General features: G+C 39.6%; 1 protein-coding gene across 2 annotated transcripts in view; it reads right to left on the bottom strand.

Moving 5' to 3' along the window:
* Positions 1-24,650: 24,650 nt before the first annotated feature.
* RIOK1 (RIO kinase 1) overlaps positions 24,651-27,133 on the bottom strand; it is a 31,069-nt gene continuing 28,586 nt past the window's right edge. For both annotated transcript variants that reach the window (XM_087961273.1, XM_087961274.1), the window contains 2 exons: positions 26,197-26,349; positions 24,651-26,030 (listed from right to left, as the gene is read on the bottom strand). In XM_087961273.1, coding sequence (XP_087817399.1) covers positions 25,920-26,030; positions 26,197-26,349 — 264 coding nt within the window. In that variant the 3' untranslated portion in view covers positions 24,651-25,919. The remainder of the gene's footprint in view (positions 26,031-26,196; positions 26,350-27,133) is intronic.

The raw sequence follows: 27,133 nt of genomic DNA, 5'->3' as shown, positions 1-27,133 counted from the left end.
GGGAAGCCTTTGCATCTTATACATCCCCATTTCTGACTCAGGAATCCCCCACTGATACTCATTTTCTTCCTTGGATTATTGCAATACACTCTGCACAGAGCTGCTGTTGAGGCTACAATTTGCCTGTGTACCCCTAGATATTGTATTCATTTCAGAGAAGTGTTAAAGACAGCAAAGTTATTTCCAAAGCGATATCTTAGTAAACAGCATGTAACATGAAGTCTCTTCATGATCTGATTTCTACATCTATTCTTTTAGAATAGAATTCTTTATTGGCTAAGTGTGATTGGACACACAAGGAATTTGTCTTGGTGCAAATACTCTCAGTATACAGAAAAGAAAAGATACATTCATCAAGAGTCAAGAATCCTAAGGTACGACACTTAATGATAGTCATAGGGTACAATAAGCAATCAAATCATACTAGGAAACAGTCAATATAAATCGTAAGGATACAAGCGACAAAGTTACAGTCATACCGTCACAAGTGGGAGGGGATGGGTGATAAGGAGTGATGAGAAGATTAATAGTAATAGTAGTGCACGCTTTGTAAATAGTTGAACAGTGTTGAGGGAATTATTTGTTTAGCAGAGTGATGGCTTTCGGGGAAAAACTGTTCTTGTGTCTAGTTGTTCTGGTGTGCAGTGCTCTATAGCATCGTTTTGAGGGAAGGAGTTGAAACAGTTTATGTCTGGGATGTGAGGGGTCCTGTAAACATTTTCACAGCCCTCTTTTTGACATGTGCAGTATACAGGTCCTCAACTGAAGGCAGGTTGATAGTAATTGTTTTTTCTGCAGTTTTTATACATTTTGTTTATATTTTCAGCATATTATTAGTAGTAACAGTGGAGAACCAAGATTCAGATGACCCTGGCCCTTGAAAATCTGGTTTCACTCAAATTGCTTAATGAGCCACTCTTGAAGTTCTTTTAGAGATATTTATATGATTGGCCTTAGTTGGTTTATGTTGTGTTTTTAATGTTTTTTGGCCTCTTTATTTTGTCTTTTTAATCCAAGGACAGCTGCCCCAAATCTCTATTTGCAACTTGGGGAGCCATGTAAATTAAACAAACAAGCAAAGTAACACACCATGGACTTCCATTTGTGGTCTACTATATTAGAGGTGTATATCACACAGAAGTGTTATGTGTGTGTCATAGTAAAGTGTGTATGTTTCATAACATGAAACATCTCTACGTCTTTCTAGCAAAGAGGATGAACTTCAGCAAGTGGCACATTATTGCTTAATTTATCCCACTTTCCAAGGAAAAGGAAGAGCATCTGCTTCCTAAAATCTTCTTCCTGGTCCCTCTGCAAAGACTATTGCATCTTTGAACAATAGTCTAAATCCAAGCCTGCCATAGTAAAGGATGTCACTTCAGGGATGCCTGCAGGGCGTGGTAAAAAAATTAAAATGGCAACCACAAAACTCTGATCAAAACTCTGCACGTACATATAAAAACAGGAGAAGCTTCACTCATACTATTGCAGACACCCTTTTGACTTTTTTTAAAATCATACCCTTTTAGCCATGACATGACAAAAATTCATGTATTATTATTGCTTTTTTATTTATTAAATTTGGATGGTATGGTGTCTCAGTGGTTAAGATGCCGGGCTTGTTGGCTAGAAAGCTGGCAGCTCAGGTTCAAGACCCAAGTTCCACACGACAGGGTGAGCTCCCATCTTAACCCCAGCGCCTGACAACTTAACAGCTCGAAAGCATGCAAATGTAACTAGATAAATAAGCACCACTTTGGTGGGAAGGTAACAACACTCCGTGATATCATGTTGATCATATGACTGTGGAAATATCTTAGGATAATACTGCTCAATGGCCTTGAAACAGAGATGAGCACCACACCCAATAGTCGGCAATAACTAGTGGAATAAAATCCACCATCTTTTTCTATTGATTAAATTTATATGTCACCCATCTTTGTCAAGCAACTCTGGGCAGCTTGCAGCATTAAAACATTAAATATTAAAATCAACCAAGATTAAATCAATTAAAAGCCAAGATACCATAGTGTGGAGCATGGAACAGGGAAAACATGTTGATGGAAAAACATGAATATGTTTTTGTTGAAGCATGGAGCATCATACCTGAATTAAAGCCCCACGAGGTGCTCTGCTAGAAATGAATGTATGGCTGGCCATGTATTCAAGTCAGTAGCATTAAGCTGGCTTCAGTCCATGCATTCTGGAAGGATACTTGCAAAACAGGATGTGAAATGATACATTTATTAAATAACCTTCTAACTGAGATGAGCTCCTTTTTGTCTTTATTCTGCTCTGTAATTTGGAATGAAAGGAATCCCTCAGTAAAAGATGAAGGGGTAAATGTAGAATTAAATAGTATATATTTATCAGATCTAAAATCAGCACCTGCTGTCTTCTTCCCATTACTAAAGGGTGTCTGAATAATCATATTAACTTTGCAGCTAAGAGGGTTAGAACTACTGTACCTTTGAATAATGGTCTAAATTCAAACCCAGCATATTAAAGTGTGTCACTTCATGGATGCCTACAGGTTATGGGGAAAAAAATCAAGACTGTGACTGCAATATGGTATATGTTATTGCACAAATTTAAAATATATGTTAATGATTTATCTACAAGTCACGCCAACTGATATCGCACCATATGGAGTAAGGGAATGGCCAACTTTCTGATCACAGAGTGTATCTTTATATTTTAATAGTTTCAGGAAGAACTTTAGCAGCTACCACATCATCTTTCACTGTGCAAAAAATAATGCTTGAGCCAAATTAATGCTTGGTGTTACAACTTCATTGAAAAAAGTGACTTTATTTATTTTATTTATTTATTAGATTTGTCAATCGCTTACAAGGTAATAGATATAAGTATAAACATGAGTAAGAATACAGGAAATAGGTACGAATAAATGGGGACAATAGGGCAGGGACGATAAGCACGATGGTGCACTTATGCACGCCCCAATACTCCCACTTGCAACAACTGTTGCAGCACCTCCACAATCACATGATCAATATTCAGGCACTTGGAAACTGGCTTGTATTTTTGAAGGCTGCAGCTTTGCAGAATCCTTTGATCTCTATTCGCAACCTTCCCAGCTGGCTTCTCACGAGCAAAGTCAATGGGGGAACTCAGATTCACTTAACAACTGCATGATTCACTTAGCGACCATGGCAAAAGAGGTCATAAAATCGGGTGTGTACTCATTTAACAACTGTCTTGTTTAGCAATGCAAATTCTGGTCTCATGATAGTCATAAGTCGAGGACTACCTGTAAGGCAGTTGAAAATAATTGCAAACCAATGAAGACTACTTTGTGTACATTACATTGCTCATCTCCAACTATTGGCAATTATGAAACAGGTTATATATTATGCTAATCCATATATTTATAAATGAGGTTTTATAGCTTCATTCTGTTTATTCAGTAAACCATTATGCAATGGTTCAGCTAGGGTTGCCTGATATGTGCTACAAAAATCCTAGTGGCGCCAGTTGTTTAATCATGGTTCATTAAATAAACAAAACTAAGTCATAATCATGACTTTTAAATATATGGATTACCACAATACAATAGACAAAACCTGGACAAATAATACTCTACTGTGATATGTGAATTCAGCGTGAATAAAGACAGCATCAGGAAATCTCAGTGTATTGCTAGGGATATTAATTCATAACGTAGTAGCCTCCAGATAGCTTGGATTGCAGTTCCAATATTTCCCAGTCAGTGGTGTTTTATAGTCGTTTCATCCAATATAGGCCTGGAAGTCCCAAACTGAAGAAGAAAGTATCAGCTTCCAAACCGAACTGCTTCAGTGTACTTCCTTCATTCCATAGGCTGAGAGAATAACAAAATAACAAGAGCACTTAGACTTATATTCCACTTCACAATGTTTACAGCAGAGGTCTCCAAACTTGGCAACTTTAAGATGTGTGGACTTCAATTGAGTTGAAGTCCACAAGTCTTAAAGTTGCCACGTTTGGGGACCCCTGGTTTACAGAGTCAGAATTTTGTCCCCAATAGTCTGGGTCCTCATTTTACTGACCTCGGGAGGATGGAAGGTTTGAGCTGGTGAGGATCGAACCCCTGATAGTCAACACAATTAGCCTGCAATACTGCATTCTAATCACCATGGCTAACAGAGTTGGAAGGGACCTTGGAGGTCTTCTAGTCCAACCCCAAAAAGGAACAGGAGGTCTTATAACCAGTTCATTTCATGCTTGGTGGGGAGCAAATGCCCAGGATCGTTCATAATAAGATCCAAGGGGAGCACAGATAGAAGTCTTCCTGGGCTGATGATCTCAGTGTCTTGCAATCCCTGCCCCTGGCACTGCACTCCTTCCAGGACCACACCCTCATTCCAAAGACAAAGCAGCTCCCAGCCCTTCTCTTTGCTGCATAGCTTTCAGCAGCTTCTTATCTTTGCCGTTCCCACAGCTGAGCTACATAGAGATACAGACAACTTTCTGGGCTCTTTCTTCTGGCAACAACACAAAACGAGGACATTTTCTCTCTCTCTCTCTCTCCCAGGTTGCAATTTGCTTCTTGTTGAGGTCTGCCTGTTCTCAAGTTCCACATTGTTTGAAGGCAGGTAGTGATAATGATCGAAACAGAGCACATAGGCGGCTCAATCTGCACATAGCTATTTAACTCATTGCCGTAACAATAATTCACATTTCTTTCTTTCTTTCTTTCTTTCTTTATTTGATTTGCCAATTGTTTACAAGATAATAAGTATAAGTGTATACATAGTTGTGAATACATGAAATGGGTACATATAAGAAAAATAAAAGAAGAATAAGAGAAACAATAGGACAGGGACGGTAGGCACGTTGGTGCGCTTATGCACGCCCCCTACAGACCTCTTAGGAAAGGGGTGAGGTCAATAGTAGACAGTCTAAGGTTAAAGTTTTTGGGGTTTGGGGAAGAAACTACAGAGTCGGGTAGAGTATTCCAGACATTGACCACTCTATTGCTGAAGTCGTATTTCCTGCAATCAAGTTTGGTGCGGTTTACTTTGAGTTTGTATCTATTGTGTGCTCTTGTGTTGTTATGGTTGAAGCTGAAGTATTCATTGACAGGTAGGACATTGCAATGTATGATTTTATATACCATGCTTAAATCAGACCGAAGACGGCGTAATTCAAGGTTTTCTAGTTCTAGAATTTCAAGTCTGGTGGCATAAGGTATTCTACAACGAGTAGAGGAGTGGAGAACTCTTCTTGTGAAATATTTCTGGACTTTCTCAATTGTGCTAATATCAGATACGTAATGTGGGTTCCAGACTGATGAACTGTATTCGAGTATTGGTCTAGCAAATGTTTTGTATGCTCTGGTTAGTAGTGTGATATTACCAGAGAAAAAGCTACGTAGAATTAGGTTAACAACTCTTAATGCCTTTTTGGCTATGTAGTTACAGTGGGCTCTAGCACTTAGATCATTAGAGGTGAGTATTCCAAGGTCCTTTACATCACTTGAGATTTGTTTGATTGTTGTTGCTTTGCTAGATTTGATTTAAATTATCTCTTTGCACCTTATCATCATACTTCATCACATTCCCCTAGTTGGTTGGCTTGTTGTTTGTTTAAGGCACTGTGTAAACCTGGACATAAACTATAGACTGTTCTCTTAAATGCTTTCATCTGAAGTAAGGCTGAGCGTGGATGAATGTCCTCACTGGAAGACTGTATTGGTGACCAATTACCGGTGGTGGGATTCAAATAATTTAACAACCAGTTTGCCTAGGGTAAGGTTGGCTGTTGTGGGAGGTGTGGCCCATCTCCTTCCTCCAGCTCTGCCGATGAACTTTCCGTGATGGCCAACCTGACCCTTGGTGAACTGGTTGTTAAATTACCTTCCCCCCCACCACTATCAAAGTGGATCCTGGGTGCTGTGCTGCAATGGAGAAACAGAAAATGGAGCAGTTGGCATGAGGGAAAAAGGAGGAGCAGGGAGAAGAAACAGGGAAAGCGGCCTTCTACTTCCCTCGCGCCAGCCACTCCGTTGCTCGTTTCTCCACTGCAGCACAGCATCCATGATCCACTTTGATAGTGGGGATGGTAACTTAACAACCAGTTCAGGTGAACCAGTGAGAATTGGCTGAATCCCACCACTGGCCTTGCCCATCCATGATGCTTTCAACAGTCATCCAGTCTGCCTGGTCGTCGTCCCCCCCGGTCTGCTTTCGCTCACTTGAGTTGTCTATGCTGGGCAATCGGCATCCAAGTTGTGCTTCTGAGTCTTATCATTTCCTGAAATGTAGCAAACGGGAACAAAAATGCGCCTTTTTTTATTGTTGATCCCACATGTGGAATCTCTTCTCTTTTCGGTACAAAGGCCCAGTTGCCTTTCGGAAAAAGGCATGTTTGGGACAACCATGACATGGATGATTGAGAATGTCCGTAGACCTCTTACCAATATGTTATACGAACTATTTTTAGAGAATGAATCTGCTGATTTTTTATTTCTTGACTCTGCGACGACGACTTGTAAGAGTTAAATACTAGATTTGGTAGTGTACTTAATTACATTGCCTTGGGTGAGCCTTTCTGTGTTTGTTTGTTTTTAACTGAAGGGCAGTACAGCTGCATTTTCAAAGTCACTGTGAACTTCTTTAGACCAAATGAGTAATCTGTCAGATTGCAAAAGAAAAGAAAAAAAAGTGTGTAGGAGTATCCTGAGATTCACTCATAAATCAGGCGGCTTTATCTCTTTAGCTCATTCTCTTTGACCTTTACTACATAAACAAAGAAAAGCCAACGCTGCAGATTGTAAGCTAAGTGTCCCCATTCAAAATACATGAGTGCAAATATGCCTGAGCTTCTGAGTTTTACTTTAAAATTAGTTCCAGTTCTAATTAAATATGTTCAAAATGTTAATGCCAGCAAGACAAACAAGAGAAAATGCCAACAGGAAAACTCTTATTGTTAAAATTGTCACTTGCAATTTTAAAATTGTCACTTGCAATTTTATCCGGTGCCATCTAATGACTTTAATATATTTTTAAAAATAGTTTAAAAAATAGTTTTCAAGTTTGTTGTTTGAAAGGAAATGGTTTGCCTTGGTTTGAAAAAGAATAAAATAATTCAAATGATTTGTTTCAAATATTAGTATAATTTGGTTTGTATGAATCTAGCTGTTGTGTATTGTAAGCAATTGCTCACATCAGTGTATTGTGTGCATGGAAGTCAGTGTGATTTATTTAAGAAATTATGGTTATTCAAGTTATGGTTTAGGTAGATGGCCAGAATTTTCTAATAAAAAATGCTGTTTTCTCATACCTTTGTGATGAACACAATTGTGACTGGAGAAGCTTGTCTGCATTTGAGTTCTTTGCATAGAATTAGGGCATAAATTCTTTAGTCTTTAACATACTAAATGTAATTTTTTTCTACAGAAAATAATTTTTATTTTATTTTAAATTAAATTAAAATTTTATTTTGTTTTAAATTCCTTTGTTTCTTCTTAAAGGTTTGTCATGGTTTTGAGTTCCTGCCTATCTATTGGCTAAGCTTTTTAAATGCTTGTTTTTTTTCACCTCTTTGCAAATCGCTTGTATCTGATGGATACATACATATGGAAGAAGTTTGTGAGCGAATCTGATCTCAAGTTAGTTAGGATTTTGAAAATTTTATTGATTTTTAAAAACAAACATAAACAAACAAAATACAAAACATAAAAACATAAAACATCTTTTTTGAAAGCAGCTTGATCCCGGGTTACATCTCTTCGTACAGACACAAATTCAAGTTCTTGCTCATTTTTATATACCATTCCATATCTTATTACCATTCTACATTTTCTATATAGCTTCTCCTCTCTTTTAACTTTCTTAATTTTATTTTATTTATTTCATCTCAATTCAGATCATTATACTTATATTCTTTGTCTGTCCTGTTTCAGCTGTCTATTATCTTTTCTCATTAAACAAAATTTCTCCTGTAATCACTGATTGGAGTATGACGCCTTTATATCTTTCCACTAAAATTATAACACTTAATATAATACATAACTTCCCTTTGGATTCTGCTTGGTACATTCTAAAACTACACACTGTATTTTAAAAAAAGAAAAAAATTATGAATATATAATATAATTAAAACAACAATCCATACCAATTCAATTCTATCGTTAATATTAATATTCATTTAAATCTTAAACATTTTACACATTACTTTTCAAATAGGTATCATACTTCTATGGGAACACTTATAAACTTTCCATAGTTACTTCCCCCCCACTTCACTTATATTTTATAAAACATTGAGTATTTAAAATGTTCCCATTCCTTCCTAATTCAATTCTCTCATTTATTTCATTTCATTTATTTTGTTCACAAAAGTTTCACTGAAATAAACTGACTATTTTATCCCATTTTTTAATCATATGTTGTTTCCAATTTTCTAACATTATTTCTAATACAAATATAACAATACAATCTTATGTACCTTTGCAGAATCGCTTTTTCAGTTAAATTTTCACCCATTATCTCTGAATAAGTCCTGTTTCTTTACATCTTGCTCCAAACCTTTGTAACTTCTCTTCCCATCCTTCCTCCCTTGCTTCTTCTCTCTCCCCTTTTTACCCCCTTGTCTCTCCACCTACATTTCCCTCTTCTGTATTCCCCTTTTCTGTTGCTTTCTAACATTATATCCACTTTTCACATTATTTTTCCCTTTTTTGGCTGTTTTTTTAGGTCTTAAATTCTCCATTCTCTTTCCCCCCTTTCCCCTTTCTTTCCCAGATAAAGTTACTTGTTCATTAAAGATGGCTTCTTCTTTGTCCCAATCTTCTTGTTGCGCAGTCTTTCCTTGTAGTTTCTCGTAGGTACAGATTGCCATTTCTAAGAATTGAAAAACGGAGCCAAAAGAACCCTTCCCTTCTTGTTCCTCTTCTTTATATTTTTTAAATTCCATTTTCAGTTCATTCACAAGTGATGCCATTGTAGAATTTTTTTAAACAACCACCCAATTGTTTTTAGTCATTCAAATATAATTTCCAGAAGTCCCAAAGTCACCAAGCAATCCAAATACACACAAGCTGTTTCTTTTAACACTTTCTTCTTTTTTCACTTTCTCTTCCTGGGGTTACTGTTTAGTTGCAAAGTTCCAGTTAAAATGTATCTTTTAGAAGTCTTATTAAGATTTAACTTTAAATTCTTTTGAATTCCAGGCAGACTCCTCCTTCCAAATCCTGCCCTTATTCTTTTCCTCTCCCTTCCCACTTATAGCAAAAAAAGAATTTTTTAGTGTTCAGAAATCTTTATTGTCCCCTTGGCATTTAATTATATTTCCAGTTCAATTACCTATTGGTGCCAAAGCGGATTTTTCTGATTTCTCATTCATCTCTCTTCGCTGTCAATGTAAGGAAGGAGAGTGGAAAAAAAACTTTCCCTTTTCACTTTCATTCGCTGCTTCCGAGTCTTCTTTGGGAGTGATGTATCTTTTGTAGTTGTTGCTTCTTATCCCAGTCAGCCAAAACTTTCACTTCTTAACTTCCTCCTGCACTTTCTTTTCCGGATGAGTGCCATTTCCGACCGCCGCTCTTACCGCCTTTGGGAAAGGGAGTTTAGCCAGCTGAGGAGGAAAGATGCGGCTTTCCTCGACCCTGCTGGAATCTCCCCCCTCTTCACCACCTCTACGGGGTGGCTTAGCCCCGAAGCCAGCTGGCTCGGGGCGCTCCAGCGGCGAGCCCAGGCAGAAACCGCGCACGATCGCGGATTCCTGCCTGCCGCCGAAGCCCTGCAAACCGGAAGAAGTTAGTTAGGATTTTGAACCATCACTTTAAACTGGTCCCAGAAATAGTTCTAAAATAGTATTATTATTTTTTTCAGTACACCTTCTTATTGCACCAGTTCACTCAGAAAAAGATCTTGGTGTGTCTACATTTGAAAATAATTTCCTGGACTTGTTGGCGTTGATGTGGTGTCAATATTTATTGTAGTAATAAAGTTTTCTCAATACAGATTAAGGCCTTATTGTTTCAGCCTCAGGCACTCTATACAAACAAGGTACAAAATCTACAGTAGTCAAGGCTGTAGAGTCAAGAAAGGGTAGGCTATCATTAGGTGACACGGTAGCCTCCTCCAGTGTGGATTTAGCATCAAATTTTTTTAGATAAGATTTACATTAAATCATAATGTGCTAGATTATTGTTTCTTTTGGAGGAGTCAAAAGGCAAATGGAGGTGCTTACTATTGATTCTCCATCTTGCGAATCAAGAGTCAATATTATTATTCCATTTATAATACTAAGAAGGAAAAGATTGCCTATGAGAGTTTCCTGCTTCAGGCCTCAAAACACGTTGATCGGACTTAAGTATTAATCTACTTTTAGAGTAGATTAATTTTGCTTCTTCCCTTCAGGCAGCAAAGTGCCTTGCTTTGTCTCAGTGAATTATAAGCTTCCTTCCTAGACAAAGCAGTCAGATAATAATAGGGAAGAGCTAAAGATGTCTCACCAGAACACTAATGGCAATAACTCAACATGACTCAGTTATGAATACCAACAGCAGACCCCCCCAGGCTGAATGGTAGCCTGGAAGCTACCAGAGAAGAGCAAGGGCTAGCTTTTAGCAGTCAAGGTTTTTATGAAGTTGTTGGAGGAAAGTCTTCAGAACGCTCTACTTCCTTCAGATAGTGCTCATGATGAAAGAGGTTGCCTATGTTGTACAAACTTATATCAAATTGGAACATGAAATATTTATTTATTTTATTTATTTATTTGATTTGCCCATTGTTTACAAGATAATAAGTATAAGTGTATACATAGTTGTGAATACATGAAATGGGTACATATAAGAAAAATAAAAGAATAAGAGAAACAATAGGACAGGGACGGTAGGCACGTTGGTGCGCTTATGCACGCCCCCTACAGACCTCTTAGGAAAGGGGTGAGGTCAATAGTAGACAGTCTAAGGTTAAAGTTTTTGGGGTTTGGGGAAGAGACTACAGAGTCGGGTAGAGTATTCCAGACATTGACCACTCTATTGCTGAAGTCATATTTCCTGCAATCAAGTTTGGTGCGGTTTACTTTGAGTTTGTATCTATTGTGTGCTCTTGTGTTGTTATGGTTGAAGCTGAAGTATTCATTGACAGGTAGGACATTGCAATGTATGATTTTATATACCATGCTTAAGTCAGACCGAAGACGGCGTAATTCAAGGTTTTCTAGTTCTAGAATTTCAAGTCTGGTGACATAAGGTATTCTACAACGAGTAGAAGAGTGGAGAACTCTTCTTGTGAAATATTTCTGGACTTTCTCAATTGTGCTAATATCAGATACGTAATGAGGGTTCCAGACTGATGAACTGTATTCGAGTATTGGTCTAGCAAATGTTTTGTATGCTCTGGTTAGTAGTGTGATATTACCAGAGAAAAAGCTACGTAGGATTAGGTTAACAACTCTTAATGCCTTTTTGGCTATGTAGTTGCAGTGGGCTCTAGCACTTAGATCATTAGAGGTGAGTATTCCAAGGTCCTTTACAGAGCTTGGGTCATCAACAAGATCTTGACTATTCAGCTTGTATTTTATTTTCTGATTTTTTTGCCAATATGTAAGACAGAGCATTTATTTGTTGAGATTTGAAGTTGCCATTTGTTTGACCATTCAGATACATAGTCAAGATCTTTTTGTAGGGTAGCAGTATTGTCTGTGGTATTGAACAGCTTTACATCATCAGCGAAGAGAACGCAATTGCTCTTAATATGATCACAGAGGTCGTTTATGTAGAGTATGAAGAGAGTTGGTCCTAGAACACTGCCTTGGGGACACCACTATTGACAGGTACTGGATTTGATAGGACGCTCCCGATTTTGACCATTTGTTGTCTGTTTGACAGGAATGCTTCTATCCAGTTATTCAGTTGTCCAGAGATACCATAGGATTTTATTTTTAGGAGTAGTTTGTCGTGTACCACTGAATCAAAGGCTTTACAGAAGTCTATGTAGATTGCGTCTATTGCTTTGCCCTGGTCGAGTTGTGTCGTCCATATGTTTTTGCAGTGTAAAAGTTGCAGATTACAGGATAGTTTTTTTCTGAAACCAAATTGTTTATTGGAGAGTAGGTTGTTTGTCTCTAAGTGGAGTATAATGGATTGGTTAATAATTGATTCCATGACTTTACAGGTGACACAGCATAAGGAGATTGGCCTGTCATTTTCAACTAGGCTTGGGTCTCCCTTTTTGAAGATGGGGATGACTGTGGCTTGTGACCATAGGTTAGGCAAGGAGTTGGTCCTGAAAGATTTTTCAAAGATTATGCTTAGAGGTTTGGCTATGGCAGTGGATAGCTTTCTTAAGAAGTAGGCACATATTCCATCCGGTCCAATAGATAGAGATGGTTTTAGATTGCATAGTGATTTTTCAACATTGTCTTCTGTGAAATCGATATGTATTAGATCATTGTTGTTATCTGTGGTACGGCTAGGAAATACTGGGCATGATCCATTGCTGTTTACAAATACTGAGCCGAAGAATGTGTTAAAGATGTTGGCTTTAATGGTGTCGTCGTTGCAGTCTTTACCATCAGGTCCTATCAAGGGAGGGATGGACCTTGAGTCTTTTAGTTTGTTGTTTACAAAATTGTAAAAAGCACGGGTGGAATTGGTACTTAGAAGGTTTTCCTCTTGTTTAATGTGATAATTGGTGCATTCGGTCTTTATCTGGTGGCATAAATTTTTGTATCGGTTTTTGAAATTGGCAACGTGACCAGATTTGTTTTTCCGCCAGAGTGATCTCTTTTTGGATTGAAGTTTCCTTATTGATATGGGTAATCTGCTTTTTTGTTTTGTTTTGGGAGTTGTTGTTGGAACATATAGTTTGATGACTCTTTTGACTTCAAGTAAAAATATGTTGTAATGGTCTTCAACAGTATTGCATCCAGTGAATAGAGATTGCCAATCAAGGGATGAGAGATCGTTGTCTATAAGATCATAGTTGCCTTTTTTGAAGTTACAATTGGGGATTACATCATTGTGGTGATTTTTGTGTGGACGTATGTTGAGACAAAAGTCAATCATATTGTGGTCACTATTGGAAAAGGGTTCTTTAGTTTGTATTCCATAAATTAAATTCAAACTATTGCAGAAGATGAGATCGAGGCAGTTGTTTAGTCTAGTGTTGTTGGTTACTAGTTGTTCCAGTCCCAGATTTGTAATAGCATTGTAGAAGGTTGTGTGTATGATTTCAGTTGTACAATCATTAAGGGTCCAGTCAATATGAGGTAGATTGAAATCACCAAGAAGGATAAAAGGGTATGGGAAGGATGCAGCCCATGTTAGTAATGTATTTAGCTTGTTTACATGTTCGATGTCATAATCAGGTGCTCTGTAACATAGTAAGAATTGAATTGTGATATTTAAGGATAGTTCACAGATGATGGTTTCAGGAAGAGCAAGCTCCTGGGTAACTTGGATATTTTTTAGATGTAAAGACTTTTTATAGAAGATAGCAACACCACCTCCTCTACGATTTTCACGATCTGATCGGTAAACATGATAGTCTCTTACTGTGGTAATGGAGTCGGGGAGAGATGCATTGAGCCATGTTTCACAGACAAATATAATGTCGAAGTTAGCCATATTTAGTAGGATGAGAAATTCAGGTATTTTATTCACGAGGCTTCTTGCATTGAGTAGTTTGCATTTAAGGCCGGCAGTAGTTGGAATTGAGGTAGTTGGGGGCGTGCGTGCCTAGTCTTGGGTGATGGTGGATCGGTTGAGGTAGGGTTGTGGTTGAGGGTAAAAGCTGAGTACTGGGTTGCGTGGCTTACTTTTGATACAGTCAGCATGGTAGTCAATGTACAGGTCCTTCTCTCCATTGTCTAGACGGTTTTTGAGTTCAATGCGGAGTACACGGGAGCGGGCACGTTGCTGTATGGTTAGGTCAGGGCAGCAACGGAGGTTCTTATGGTTGGTGTTGGTTTTGGCGAGTGAGTTTATAGTATAAATGAATTTACGTTTGCTTGACTCATTTTTGCAAATGACCCTGCACAAGCGTGGGGCCACAGAGCCGTCTCTATTTTTGAGCTCTCGGTCGATGCGGGAAATGTCAAGTATTTCATCAGCGGAGATGGTTGATGCTTGATAATCTCTGATGATGTTTCGGACAGTTGCGATGTCATCATTGACATTGATGTCCTCTAGACCAAATAAGATGGCGTTTGGACGTTTCCGTTCACGCTCAACGGCTTCTCTGATGAGGATTGGGATATCAATATTTGTCTGGGTTGTGTTTATTTGTGGATTGGGTTTTGGATTGGATTGTGGTTGTTGGGTAGAGATGTGGTTTGTAGCTATTGGATGTTCAGGTTTTTGCGTTGTGTCTTTTTTTTCAAGGTTGGATATTCTTTCTTTTACGGCGTCCAGGGATGCTACTATGGTGTTAAGGGATGTTTTAATGGTTTCGATGGTATAGGATGTTTCAATGGTTTCGATGGTATCAACTTTTTCAGACAGATCCAGTTTGGGTCTGCATGATTTGCAGAAATATGGAAACTCATTGGATGATTCTAGGTATTGAATCATTTGCTCAGGTAATCCCAAGCAGTCATGATGAGCGTATTTTTTACACAGAGAACATTTGACGGATTTTTCATTATCCTTTAGATTTTTGTAGCATTTAAGGCATGTGCAGGAGTCTTGTGGTTCATTGGTGGGGATTATCTTCTCTTTAGGTTGTGGTTTGGCGTAGGATTTTCTTTTTTGGCATGGTAGGATTGTTAAAATATTACGTTGATTGAATTAATTAAAGGAACAATTTTGGGTAATCTATATAGCCAATATTACATCAAACAATCAATTGCAGTAATCTCTCAAGTCAGATAATATTCCTGAGCAACAATCAGCCTGATCAATTAATTACACTAATCATTAATCACACTGTTCATTTAAATTCACTAAATCATTGATTTTGCTATTCAATTAAATTACATGAATTTCGATCTTTTAAACTAGTCAGTAATCACACTATTTGCACTAAACACTCTAATCACACTAATCAATTAAAAACAATAAATCAATTAAACCATTAATAAAATATTTTATAGAAATTGATTATCTAATCGTTGATATAGGTGATGAGGTAGAAAAGTTGTAAGTTTTGAGGTAATGAATTAATCAGTGTTTGATTAAAGTAATGACGCGGCCTCTGCTTCTTCTGCCGCCGCCGCCTCGCTCCGCCGCCGTCGTGCGGCCTCCGCCGCCGCCGCGGCCTCCGCTTCTTCTGCCGCCGCCGTGCAGCCTCCGCAGCCGCCGCCTCGCTCTGCCGCCGCCGCGTGGCCTTCGCCGCCGCCGCTATGGCCTCCGCCGCCTCCGCAGCCGCCGCCTCGCTCCGCTGCTGCCGCGCGGCCTCCGCAGCCGCCGCCTCGCTCCGCCGCCACCGCGCGGCCTCCGCTGCCGCCGCCGCGGCCTCCGCTTCTTCTGCCGCCGCCGCGCGGCCTCCGCCTCTGCCGCGGCCTCCGCTCCGCCGTGGCCTCCGCTGCAGGCGCGCGAGTTGTTCACGGCCGCTCGGAGCCTCCGCCGCTCCCGACTGGGCTCTCGACCCCGGCCCGGCTCAGCAGCTCAAGAGCCCTTCTGTAAATTAAAAACAAATGGTAACCGCCAGGAAGAATGAATGAATGGTCAAGCTTCAGCAGTGATAATTACTCGTCTTCTACTGTGATATTCTCCTAAATCATCCCTAATTTGCCAGATGGAGAGTTTAAAGAGGTCTCTGTCTAGAGATTATGGCATGTCCCTTGGGAAACTCGAAATTGTTTAAAGAGAAAGGATTACAGCGAATATAGACATCCTTGACATCAGTGGGTTACACTGGACAGGCAGTGGTCAATTCAAATCAGATGAATTTATGGTTTATTTATCCAGGAAAGGATATTAGAGGAAAAGGAGTTGCATTCTGCATAAACAGACAAGTCGCTAAATGTGTTGAGAATCACAGACAGGGGTGGGATTCTACCAGTTTGCACCTATTCGCTAGAACCGGTTGTTAATATTCTAAGCAGTTTGGAGAACCGGTTGTTAGAATAAATTACTGGCCTAATCCTGTAAGGAAGGTAGGAAGGAAACATTCTGGTGTTGCTTACAGAAACTGCCTCTCCGTTAACCCTTATTACATTCTTGGCAGGACTAGACTTCTCAGGAACTTCTCTGGAGTTTTTTTTTCTTCCTTTGCTGGTACTTTGCTTGTGTGGAGTGACCATTGAAAAAAGTGACTTATGACCATTTTTCACACTTACGACTGTTCCAGCATCCCCACAGTCATGAGAGGCCAGGCAAGGAGATGCGTGCCTCGATGTGAATGATGTTGAGTTGACCACGTCCAGCCAGTCACATGACCACCAAGCCATGCCCACCAACTTAGCCATGCCCTCAGAACCGGTTGTTAAAACATTTGAATCCCACCCCTGATCACAGAGTATACAGTGATCACATAATATCTATCCAAACTTGAGGGAAGCCACTCAACATCACCATGCTGCAAATCTACACTCCAACTGTAGAACCAGATGATGATGAAAATGAATTTTCAAGGACCCCTCATTTCCACCCTCAGCTACAAATATTCTCCTAAGTTGAACTTTTTACAGTGAGCTTCAGTGTGCTCTTAAACAAGTGCCAAAAGGATCTTTTGTATATTATGGGTGATTTCAATGCAAAAATAGGCCAAGAAGAAGTTACAAGACTAGTAGGCAAGTTTGGACTAGGTGAATGGAATGAAGCTGGTGATCGCCTAGTTCAATTTTGTTAGGAAAATCATCTCAGTATAGTGAACACATTTTTTATTCAACACAAGCAATGTTTATACACACGGACAGCACCAAATGGACAACATCAAAATCCGATGGACTTCGTTTTATGGTGGAAAGGTTCAGCCAGGGTACTCTTAGTCTGCACTGTGATGGTTAACATAAGATCTGGGAAAGCAGATATGTTGATATAAATACAAAAAGCAGGCTACTTAGAGCAGGCTACTCTTCCCTGTAAGGATGTATGAGGGTGAGAGTTGGCTACTAAGAATGGCTAACTGAACAATTGATGCCTTTGAACTGTGGTGCTGACATAAATTATTGTGTAATGCCATGGACAGACAGAACAATGAACAGAGAGGTGATGAATCATATAAAACCAGAAATATTACTGAAGCCAAAATCATGAGACTATGTCTGATTTAATTTGGCAACATCATATGTGCAAATTCATTGAAGAAGTCAACAATTCTAGGAATGGTTAGGGAATCAAGAAGAAAGGGCAAGCAAAGAACTGGCTGGCTTGATACCATCAAAGCTGATTCAAGATGACCATCCAACAACTGAAAGAAGCTGTGCTTGAGAGGGTAACATGGAGAACACTTGCCTCTAAAATTGTCAAGAGTTGGGCATGACTCTTGTGGTGGAGAATGAAGAAAGCCTAATTTTTAAAGCTCTGTTCTTAATATCCTTCATCTGCTATTTGACCGTCTGCTATTTGACCATTGAGCATAATGGTTTATTTATTGCAGTAGAGAAACAAAACCAAATCATGACTTCAGTACCACTAAATCTGAAACAGATTAGGTAAAATGGTAGGATCCCTCCTACCAGGGGAAAGATACTAAGTAAGTAATCATGATTCATGGTGATGGTTTTGTTAAACCAGTCATGGTAGCAGTTGCAGTGCTCCAGCGTAAGTCTTCAGAAGTCATAAAAGTAATGAACAAAGTTTCTTTTAAAAATCTGCATGAAATACCCTGTCAGTAGAAAATATAGGAAATTGTAATGTAACCAATGGTGACAGAATTAGCAAAATGCAGTGTGTCTTTCCTAGTGAGAAGCGATCTTCTATGGAACCTAGGACTAGCATTCTTTCCTGATTTATACAAATATGTTCACTGCTCTTCCAGAAGAGTGCTAAAACTGTGTTTTTTAAAAAATGTATCTATTATTCTAACCTGTGTTTATAAGAAGCTTGGGTAGAACTGGCAAATGCTTTAGAAAGTGCCAGTCAGGTGTTCTGCAGGCAGATATCTCTGTGGAAACCAAAGGTCCAAACCAGAGGTGGTATTCAGCAGGTTCTGACCAGTTCTGGAGAACTGGTAGCGGAAATTTTGAGTAGTTCAGAGAACTGGCAAATACCACCTCTGACTGGCCCCGCCCCCATCTATTCTCTGCCTCCCGAGTCCCACCTAATCGGCTGGGTCTTCTTTGGTTGCTCTGCACAGGAGAACAGAGCTGGAAAGCAGGTTAGTGGGGTGAGGAGAGAATGAGATTTTGCAGTAACCTTCCCCCAGGAGTGGGGAGTATCCTTTCCATGCCACGCCCACCAACCCACGCCAGGCCCACCAAGCCATGCCACAGAACCGGTAGTAAAACATTTTTAATCCCACCACTGATCCAAAACCTTCTGCAGTCCATGCTAAAATGGACACAGAAGGCAGTGGCCACTCCTCCCCACTCCTCAGCAGGGAAGGTTGAATAGCAGCCATAGGATCTTAGCGGATATTAATCTCTGTCAGCATATACCAGATTCATATCCATAGTAAATACTGTGTTGGGAGAAAAGGGCACTGTAATTTCTAAGGTCACTTTTAAGCTCCTCACTGATAAACTAGGGATGAGAGGAGGACATGGCAAAAAACATTACCAAGTAGGTATGTGCATGGCTCACTTAGGAAATCTGAACCTTTAACGGTTTTGTTTCCAAGATTTCTATCACAGTATTACCTGAATTTTCAAAGGTATTCCCGGCCAGCCCTGATGCAGTAGAACATGTTTCATGAATCAGAATCTTCACAGGCCAAAGGATAAGCATGGTGTATAGGCCACACCTTGTCCAGAGCTGCTGTACCAGCTCATCTGGTGTTGCCCAAAACTACTTAGGCAGCAATTTTAATTCAAGCAATTAACATAGCTTGGAGCACACCTACACCTGGTGTTCTGATGAAACTGTGAGTGAAACATTGCAGATGGGGAAACCTATTAGTGAAAGATTGGCATGCAGTCCTCAGCACAGCTGCTTGTGCAAGCCAGGAGATTAAAAGAAAATGGGGCTATGGAAGGGTTCTCTGAATCTGCACCACTCCAGAACCACCTCCAAACCAGAGGTGGTATTCAGCCAGTTCTGACCAGTTCTGGAGAACCAGTAGCGGAAATTTTGAGTCGTTCAGAGAACTGGCAAATACCACTTCTGACTGGCCCCGCCCCCATCTATTCTCTGCCTCCCGAGTCCCAGCTGATTGGCTGGGTCTTCTTTTGTTGCCTTGCACAGGAGAACGGAGCTGGAAAGCAGGTTCGTGGGGTGGGGAGGGAATGGGGTTTTTCAGTATCTTTCCCCTGCCACGCCCACCAAGCCACGCCCACAGAACCGGTAGTAAACAAATTTGAATCCCACCACTGCTCCAGACCTCTAGGTTTTGGTGTCTTCTGTATTCAGCAGCCACCTTGATTTAGTCTCTCAGCTGTAATGTATCCCAAAGCAAGAAAGTGACCTTTTGCAGTTGTGAAATTCTGCCGATCTTGTGAAGTTCGGTTTTCCTATTGGGGCGATATCTTACTTCTTGCTTCACTTCTTAGGTCCCCAGGTTTTTTTACAGGGGGAAAGTGGCTTAAATTGTTTTGCAGATAATCGGCCCCTCACTGATTCTACTTTGCAATAACCATAGCACTTATATACTGCTTCACTGAGACTGCTTTACACCTCTCTCCAAGCAGTTTAGAAAGTCAGCCTACTGCCCCCAGCAATCCAGGTCCTCTTTTGACCCACCTTGGAAGGATGGAAGGCTGAGTCAAGCTTGAGCCAGTGAGAATTGAACTGCCGAATTGCAGTCAGCCGGCACTCAGCAGAAGCAGCCAGCAGTACTGCATGCTAACCACTGCGCCACCGCGGCTCATGTAACGCAATCACAGTGGAGCTGAGCTGTTTGGTAGCAATTGCCTGCAATTATGCCTGCACCCACAGTAGTCCTTATGATGGGAGCTGGCAAGAATACAGTTTTCTCTTTCTCATCATAGAAAACTTGCCCACAGTGAATAACTAGGCTTTTGTTGATTAATGACTCCTTTGTGGATTGGGGAGGTGTATTAGCAATAATTTATTTTCTCCCTTTTGTGCAGAGATTTTTTTTTGTTTCGTTTTGCTGCTGTAGGATGTGTCTTTTTCCTGCCCCATGAGCCACCTTCAGTATCCCATTCCTAGTGTGTATCTGGATGTTTCCAAAGCTCTCTCTCTCTCTTTTTCTCTACATCAGCAACCTTAATAACATACAGCAATGCTTATATCTCCTAAAAGCCACAACTCATTGCAAAATGGTCTTTTCATCATCAGATCTTGCAATAAGTGATTAAATGCAGCCGAGGAATGATGGCATGGCAAGCAACCCTTTTCTATCAATTCTCTGTTTTCCTTTTTCCACATTGCCAAACAAATGTACACATTACATTTTGGAAACTGGGTGTGTATGTCTGTAGGAGAGTGCCAGCAATTTTGTCTTGTTTCTGAATATTTTTAAAATTAATAAGTGGCGGATATCAACTTCATTCAGTTGTTCATTCATTCATTTGCAAATCAGCCCTTCGCTTTAAAATTATTTCCAGTCTTTAATCATCCACCTATTTATAAGGCTTGATACTTGATATTGTCATTAGCCAATAATCATTCTAAACAGCCAGGTTTTCTAATCTGATCATGTTTAGGCACCAAAACAAGGTATCTTTGTACTTAATACACCCAGGGCTCTTTCCCACTTCTTTCAAACTATCTTTTATTTTTTTATTTTGCTTTTTGGTTTATGATATGCTATTGCACAGGAATAGGAAACATGTGAACTCTCCAAATGCAAATGACACATTTGATCTTTCTGGTTGCTCCATTATCAGTAGAGGCTGCCCACATTTTATTGAGGTCAGGAGTAGAGTCTCTCCATCCTAGCCAGTTACAAATGTAATTATGGCTGCATATTGAAGCTCCAATTCAAAAGTGGCTCATGTGGTTAGGATGCTGGGTTGGAGGTTAACAAGCCCGCATGTCAAACCTGAATTGACTCCACACTTGCACCTGCTGTCACTCACAGTTTGCCAAACAGCAATGGGAGTGAGGGGGTGGGAATTCTTAAGGATGTAAGTAAACAGAAAAGTAAACACAGATGGCTGAGGCTTCATTTAACTTCTTTATAAACATATAAAATGAATTTTACAATACCAGTTGTAGATTTCTCCAACATGGAGCAAACTCAAACAGAAGCAGACATGTTACAGGTTCAGAGCAGAGCTCTAGTTTTCAGCAAGCGACTTTCACTTTAGAGCTGAGCACAGAACAAAAATAAACCACACCCAGATTCTCTGTTTAAGTTTCAGCCAATTCAGCTCTCATTGGGGACTTTGTTACTATGAATATAGTTCATGAATATACTCTGACAACTATAAGTGGCCTGGAGGGGGAAAAGGGGTTTTACCTATGTGAGTTTTTGCAGAAAAATCCCAGAACTGGCTTTGCTTCTGCTGTATCTAGATCATGGGTGTCAAACTCGCTGCATCATGTCACTGTCATGTGATGTTTTGCGGCATTTTTCCCATTCACGCAGCTGGGGTGGGCATGGTCTCTACATGATGCATTCAGCTTGCAGGCCGCCAGTTTGACACCCTTGATCCAGATGGATCTTTCAATAAAGCTTGGTAATTTAACAGTTTGGTCTAGTGGTTAACAGTTTGGTCTAAGAAAGCAAGGGATTATGATTTCAAGGCCTGCCTTAGCCATGAAAGCCAGCTGGATAATCTTGGACCAGGCACTTTCTCTCAGCCCAACTCACTTCATAGGGTTGTTGTTGTGGGGAGATAGGAGGAAGCTGTGTTGGATATGATCACCACCAGTTATTTGTAAAAATAATAAAGGTCGGATATAAACAAATAAATAAATAAATAAACAAACAAATAAATAAAATCTCTCTCCATAAGTCTTTTTTTTCTTCCTGTGTTCAGCTAGAAATTGCCTTTCTTCAGAGCTAGCTCCATGTAAAACAAAAACAAAAAAAAGGAATAATAAATAAACTATCTATCTCTGGAGGTAATTTTGCAAGTTCAGACAAGATCTTGAAGCAATCTCAATCACTTGATTTTAAATCTTCTGATTCTGCTCCAAATTCTTTTCTCACCTAACACATAAATAATATGATGATTCTTCAGTTTCTCACATGGAAGAAAACCATTCACAGATTTTTTCCCAGGGCGTTTTCTGGAAAGTAATATGAGAAAACATTGGATGGCTTGTTAAAAGAAGATCATCAGCTCAACCTTGTACGTAGGTTCCAAAAGGTACACTTCAGTGTGTTACCTCCAGTTAGGTGCCCATAAGGTTCCTTGTTCATTGCTTCCAAAAAAATCTGTCCTTGGCATGTTGGCTGTGGATGGGAAAAGGAAGGCAGATTGCAGAATCACCAATAGCCTCAGAAAATGTTCTCCAGTTAAAGGAAACATCAGACACTGTTAGTTCGGTCTCAACTCTTTGAGATTTCAGTCAGTAGCAGCCTAATAAAAACATGACAAAGGCTCCACCTGCTGTGTTCCTGAAAATCATCAGCTTGCTAATAATAGTATTAGATAGGGTTACAAAATGTGTGTGTGGCTAGTAAATAACACAAGTACTTTCATTCTGTAACATCTATTTAATGCTCTATATGAATCAGTCCAATTTCATATTGGCAAACCATGGTTAACCTTCCCCACTCCCGCTGCCATGGTATAATACACTATCTGAAGCCATCCCAGAGGAATAAGTGACAACTAAGCCCAGATATGTGTGAGGGAACAAAGATGAACACAGCCCCTCTCTAATACCGATAGTTCACAGAGTGTATTGTAGATGCAGTTAATAAAATCCCCAGTCTGGCAAGATTTTGTCTAGAGTGTGAAACAATAAAGAACTCAATCTGGAAGAAATACCATTCTCAGTTTTGGCTCTGACATATGGCCAGTAAAATAATCTGAATATGAAATTTGGTTAAAACACTGAATTGGAAAGATGGCTCTAGATGACATCTTTTATTATATGCAGGCCACATCTGGACTGCAAAAATCCAAAGCATCACTAAATGGTAGGAAACTTAAAATATCTCTATCTCTTTGTTGCCATCTATTGGTCCTCTCTAGAATTTTGCAGCCTGGATAAACTATTCCTATAATTATTCTCAGCTTGTCTTTTAAAGTAAAAGAGGGAAGCAGAAAATTAACAGAGGCAACAAGCAATCTTCTGATCAGGAGGAATGATGACCCTGCTGTATGATCCAATCCCATTCAGTTGAGAGATTTAGCAGAATTACTGCCAGCAGAGGCTGAGAGGCAAAAGGTTTGAATTTGTTAAGAGGAGATATTCTAGTTGGCAACTCAATGGCATTAATACACACGTGAATCATACATGATTCCCAATTGTCATAAAAACATATGCTGTACTTCAGGGGTGTCAAACTCAAATTCATCGGGGGCCGCATCAGCAGTTTGGTCCCCATCAAAGGGCCGGTTGTATCTGTAGGTCTATGTGTCCACTCTTTATTATCATAAATTAATGTCACTGCATTCAATTATTACTGTTTTTTGTAATAATGTAAGTAATAACTAGCTCTGAAAGCAGAAACATAGTCAGAATAATGACAAGTAGATATTCAAATGTACAATTATTGTACAATGTATTGAAAAATGTTTTTTGGTAACAAACATTAATTTTTTTAAACATACAAATATTGCCAAACACTGTTTATTAAACATATGGAAAACACAAGGCATTACCTTTTTTTAACTTTTATAGTGCCCAGCCATGTGCCCCCTTTTAAAGTGCCCAGCCATGTGCCCCCTTTTAAAGTGCCCAGCCATCTGCCCCCTTTTATAGTGCCCAGCCATCTGCCCCTTTTATAGTGCCCAGCCATCTGCCCCCTCCATTTACTTTACTTACCTTTTACTTCTTTCTTTCTTTTACTTCTTTCTTCTTGCTCCTCTCCGCGGCGTCCGCGCTCCTCTGATCCCTGGAGATGTCGGGCGGACGTCACGTGATGACGTCACGTCCGACACCCAGGGAGCAGTGCGGGGCAGGAAGAAGTCGGGCCAGGTCCCGGAAGGTAAGTAATTTTTTTTTTTTTTTAACTTGAGCCATTTTTAAAATGAATTTACTCCGTGCAGGCACGGAGTAAATTCATTGAAAAAAAAAAGGGGGAGGCTGCAAGGCTGGCGGCGGCACCGCGGGCCATCAGACGAGGTCTGGCGGGCCGGATTTGGCCCGCGGGCCTTGTGTTTGACACCCCTGCTGTACTTTGTGGAGGACATGGTATAATGGAATGTCGTGAGGAGGAGGCTCCCCAGGAGGGAGGGGACACACCCCAGCGGAATAAGTGACAAATAAGCCCAGATATGTGTGAGACAACAAAGATGAACACAGCCCCTCTCTAATACCGATAGTTCACAGAGTGTATTGTAGATGCAATTAGTAAAATCCCCAGTCTGGCAAGATTTTGTCTAGAGTGTGAAACAATAAAGAACTCAATCTGGAAGAAATACCATTCTTAAGTTTTGGCTCTGACATATGGCCAGTAAAATAATCTGAATATGAAATTTGGTTAAAACACTGAATTGGAAAGATGGCTCTAGATGACATCTTTTATTATATGCAGGCCACATCTGGACTGCAAAAATCAACATAATGCAGAATGTTTTGAGTTTTATTTTCAAAGAAAATGACAACAGTGGCAATGGATTTATATCACTGACAGATGCTAAAATATTGCTGCCCCTTAAACATCTGAGCCAAGAATTGTAGTTTTTAATCAGAGTAAAACCAATTTGATAAAGTTCAGTGATTCCATTAATAGTTCAGAACATTAATTAATAATGTTTTGGAGAGGGGAGTGCCCCGTCATTGAATTTGATTTCAACTTGCAAAAACAATTGAGTGATGAATGTGAATTATTGATCTTTGGTGTCAACTCAGTTTGTAAGTATCCTTACAATGCTTCATCCATAGTTAAGCAAATTGAACTCAAATCAAGAAGTTACAGAAGTGTTCTCTTGATCACAGAAAGGTCACTCTACTCATAAACTTGCACAATGAAGAAAGATCACATTTCCCGTCTGTTACCTAGGCAACAGGACTCTACTGAAGCACCATACCATGCAGCCAAACAGGTAAGACTGACTGACAGACAGTATCCAAGAGGCAACTTGTGGAGCACTGTGACGCAAATCCAGACAGAGATGAGAGTGACAAAAACCATGTTATTTATAAGTGTGGTTTTCCTCTGACAATGCCCCCACTTCCCAAATGTAGTGTCAATGCTGCAGATGGACAGGATGAGAAGGAATATATTTGCTAGCAAGACCTCATTAACCTTCTTTGTACAAGATCATCTTTCATGCAGACAATTCATTTCATTCATGAAATTGAATGAACAGTTTTCAGCACAAACAAGCTACCGTTTGGCCTTCTAGGTGCTGCTGAACTCCAATTCCCATCTGCCTTTGTCAGCATGGAAAGAGAAATTTTAAGAGGTGAGGTCCAATGTCTGCAGGGCCATCCATTGCACATCCCTGGCTTAGATGAACAAGACTATATCTACTCCTCCCACACATTATCTATCTACATATCTACCCAAATAATTGATCATGGAACAAGAAAGGAATTAATTTACATGTTGGTGTCACTATGCAAGTACAAAATATACAATTGTATGTTGCATCAACTTCTCTAGATTTCTTTAAAGAAAAAAACACGTTTGTGAAATTGTTTTCATTTCTCCACAGGAATACATTCTTAGTGGGAGCTTCTAATTCTTCAGAAGGACCCAAGAGCAAGTCAATCTGCTAACAATTTAGCCCGTCATGGTGCTCTGTTGATATGCATCAAAATGGACTCTGCTCCAAAACAGTGACTCACTAAAACAAGAAAAACTTTTAAAAACGATCACCAGAATTTATTTGCCCTTTTTCATTTTTGCTATCTTCTCCTTTCGCTTCTTTACATGCTTTGGAATCTTGTGTTTTCTCTTCTCCCTTTGAGCCTCTTTGACTATTTTCTTCCTTTCCTGGAAAAGTAAATCCAAGTGAGAAACATACATTGACCAAGTTTTTTCTGTTTTAAAGAACAAAAGAATGCCAAGGACGTTTATATAGCGATGAACGTGGCACTCAGAGCAGCCTCCCCTTCATGCAAAAATATTTTCCCCAATTGAAGAAAACTGTCCCACGAACCTTTTTGTCAACACCTGTTTCAGCAGGCTGGTCTTTAAGATGCCCTGAGTCTTCCTGTTCCTTACAACATGAGTCTGAATTGTAAGAGCTATCATCCTCATCCTCATCATTAGAATCTGCCTCATTGTTATTATTTTCAAGGAGTGCAGGCACCTACAACAAACCAAAAGATTCATTTTTTTCTTCACTCTTGCCCGCCATCAGAAATTCTTTGGATACGTGAAGTTCAGCCTTCACAATGTTCTCCGGGAGCTGAATACTACTGGAAGCTGATGTCCAAGACATACAAAGAATTCCAAAAGGTTGCTCTAAGTTGGATGTTAAGAATGCAAGGACTGTCAAAGGAGAATCTATATGTTTGAACCATTAACATAGCTAACAAAATTCTTCTATAAACTCAAACTGCCCAATATTTAATCAATATTATTGATGTAAAGATTAGGGATATTTTGGCAACAAAACAGCTTTAAGCTCTTGTTCTCACTGAAGAAACATGGAGCAATAGAACCATAATACTATTAACCTTCTCATCATTCCTTATCACCCATCCCCTCCCACTTATGATTGTATGACTGTAACTTTGTCGCTTGCATCCTTACAATTTATACTGACTGTTTCCTAGTATGATTTGATTGCTTATTTATACCCTATGACTATTATTAAGTGTTGTACCTGATGATTCTTGACTCTTGATGAATGTATCTTTTCTTTTATGTACACTGAGAGCATTGTGTGTCCAATCACACTTGGCCAATAAAAAAGAATTTTAATTCTAATAATTAAGAAAGTTGGAAACCAGGAAGAAGATCCAATGTGCAGCTATCAATTAAAGTTTTTGCTTCATCTGTAGGCAGGTGACCAGCAAGCTTATTCTAGCTCTGAAAATCATTGTTAAAGAATTAAAAATAGCTAGTCATATATGTAGATTTACAAATGC

This window comes from Notechis scutatus, chromosome 3, assembly GCF_049901735.1.
Source record: "Notechis scutatus isolate UNSWTSFEM ecotype Mainland chromosome 3, rNotScu1.2, whole genome shotgun sequence".
In the NCBI taxonomy this organism is placed as follows: Eukaryota; Metazoa; Chordata; class Lepidosauria; order Squamata; family Elapidae; genus Notechis; species Notechis scutatus.
The sequence above is the reverse complement of the archived record's forward strand: the minus strand, read 5'-3'. Positions and strand labels throughout refer to the sequence as shown.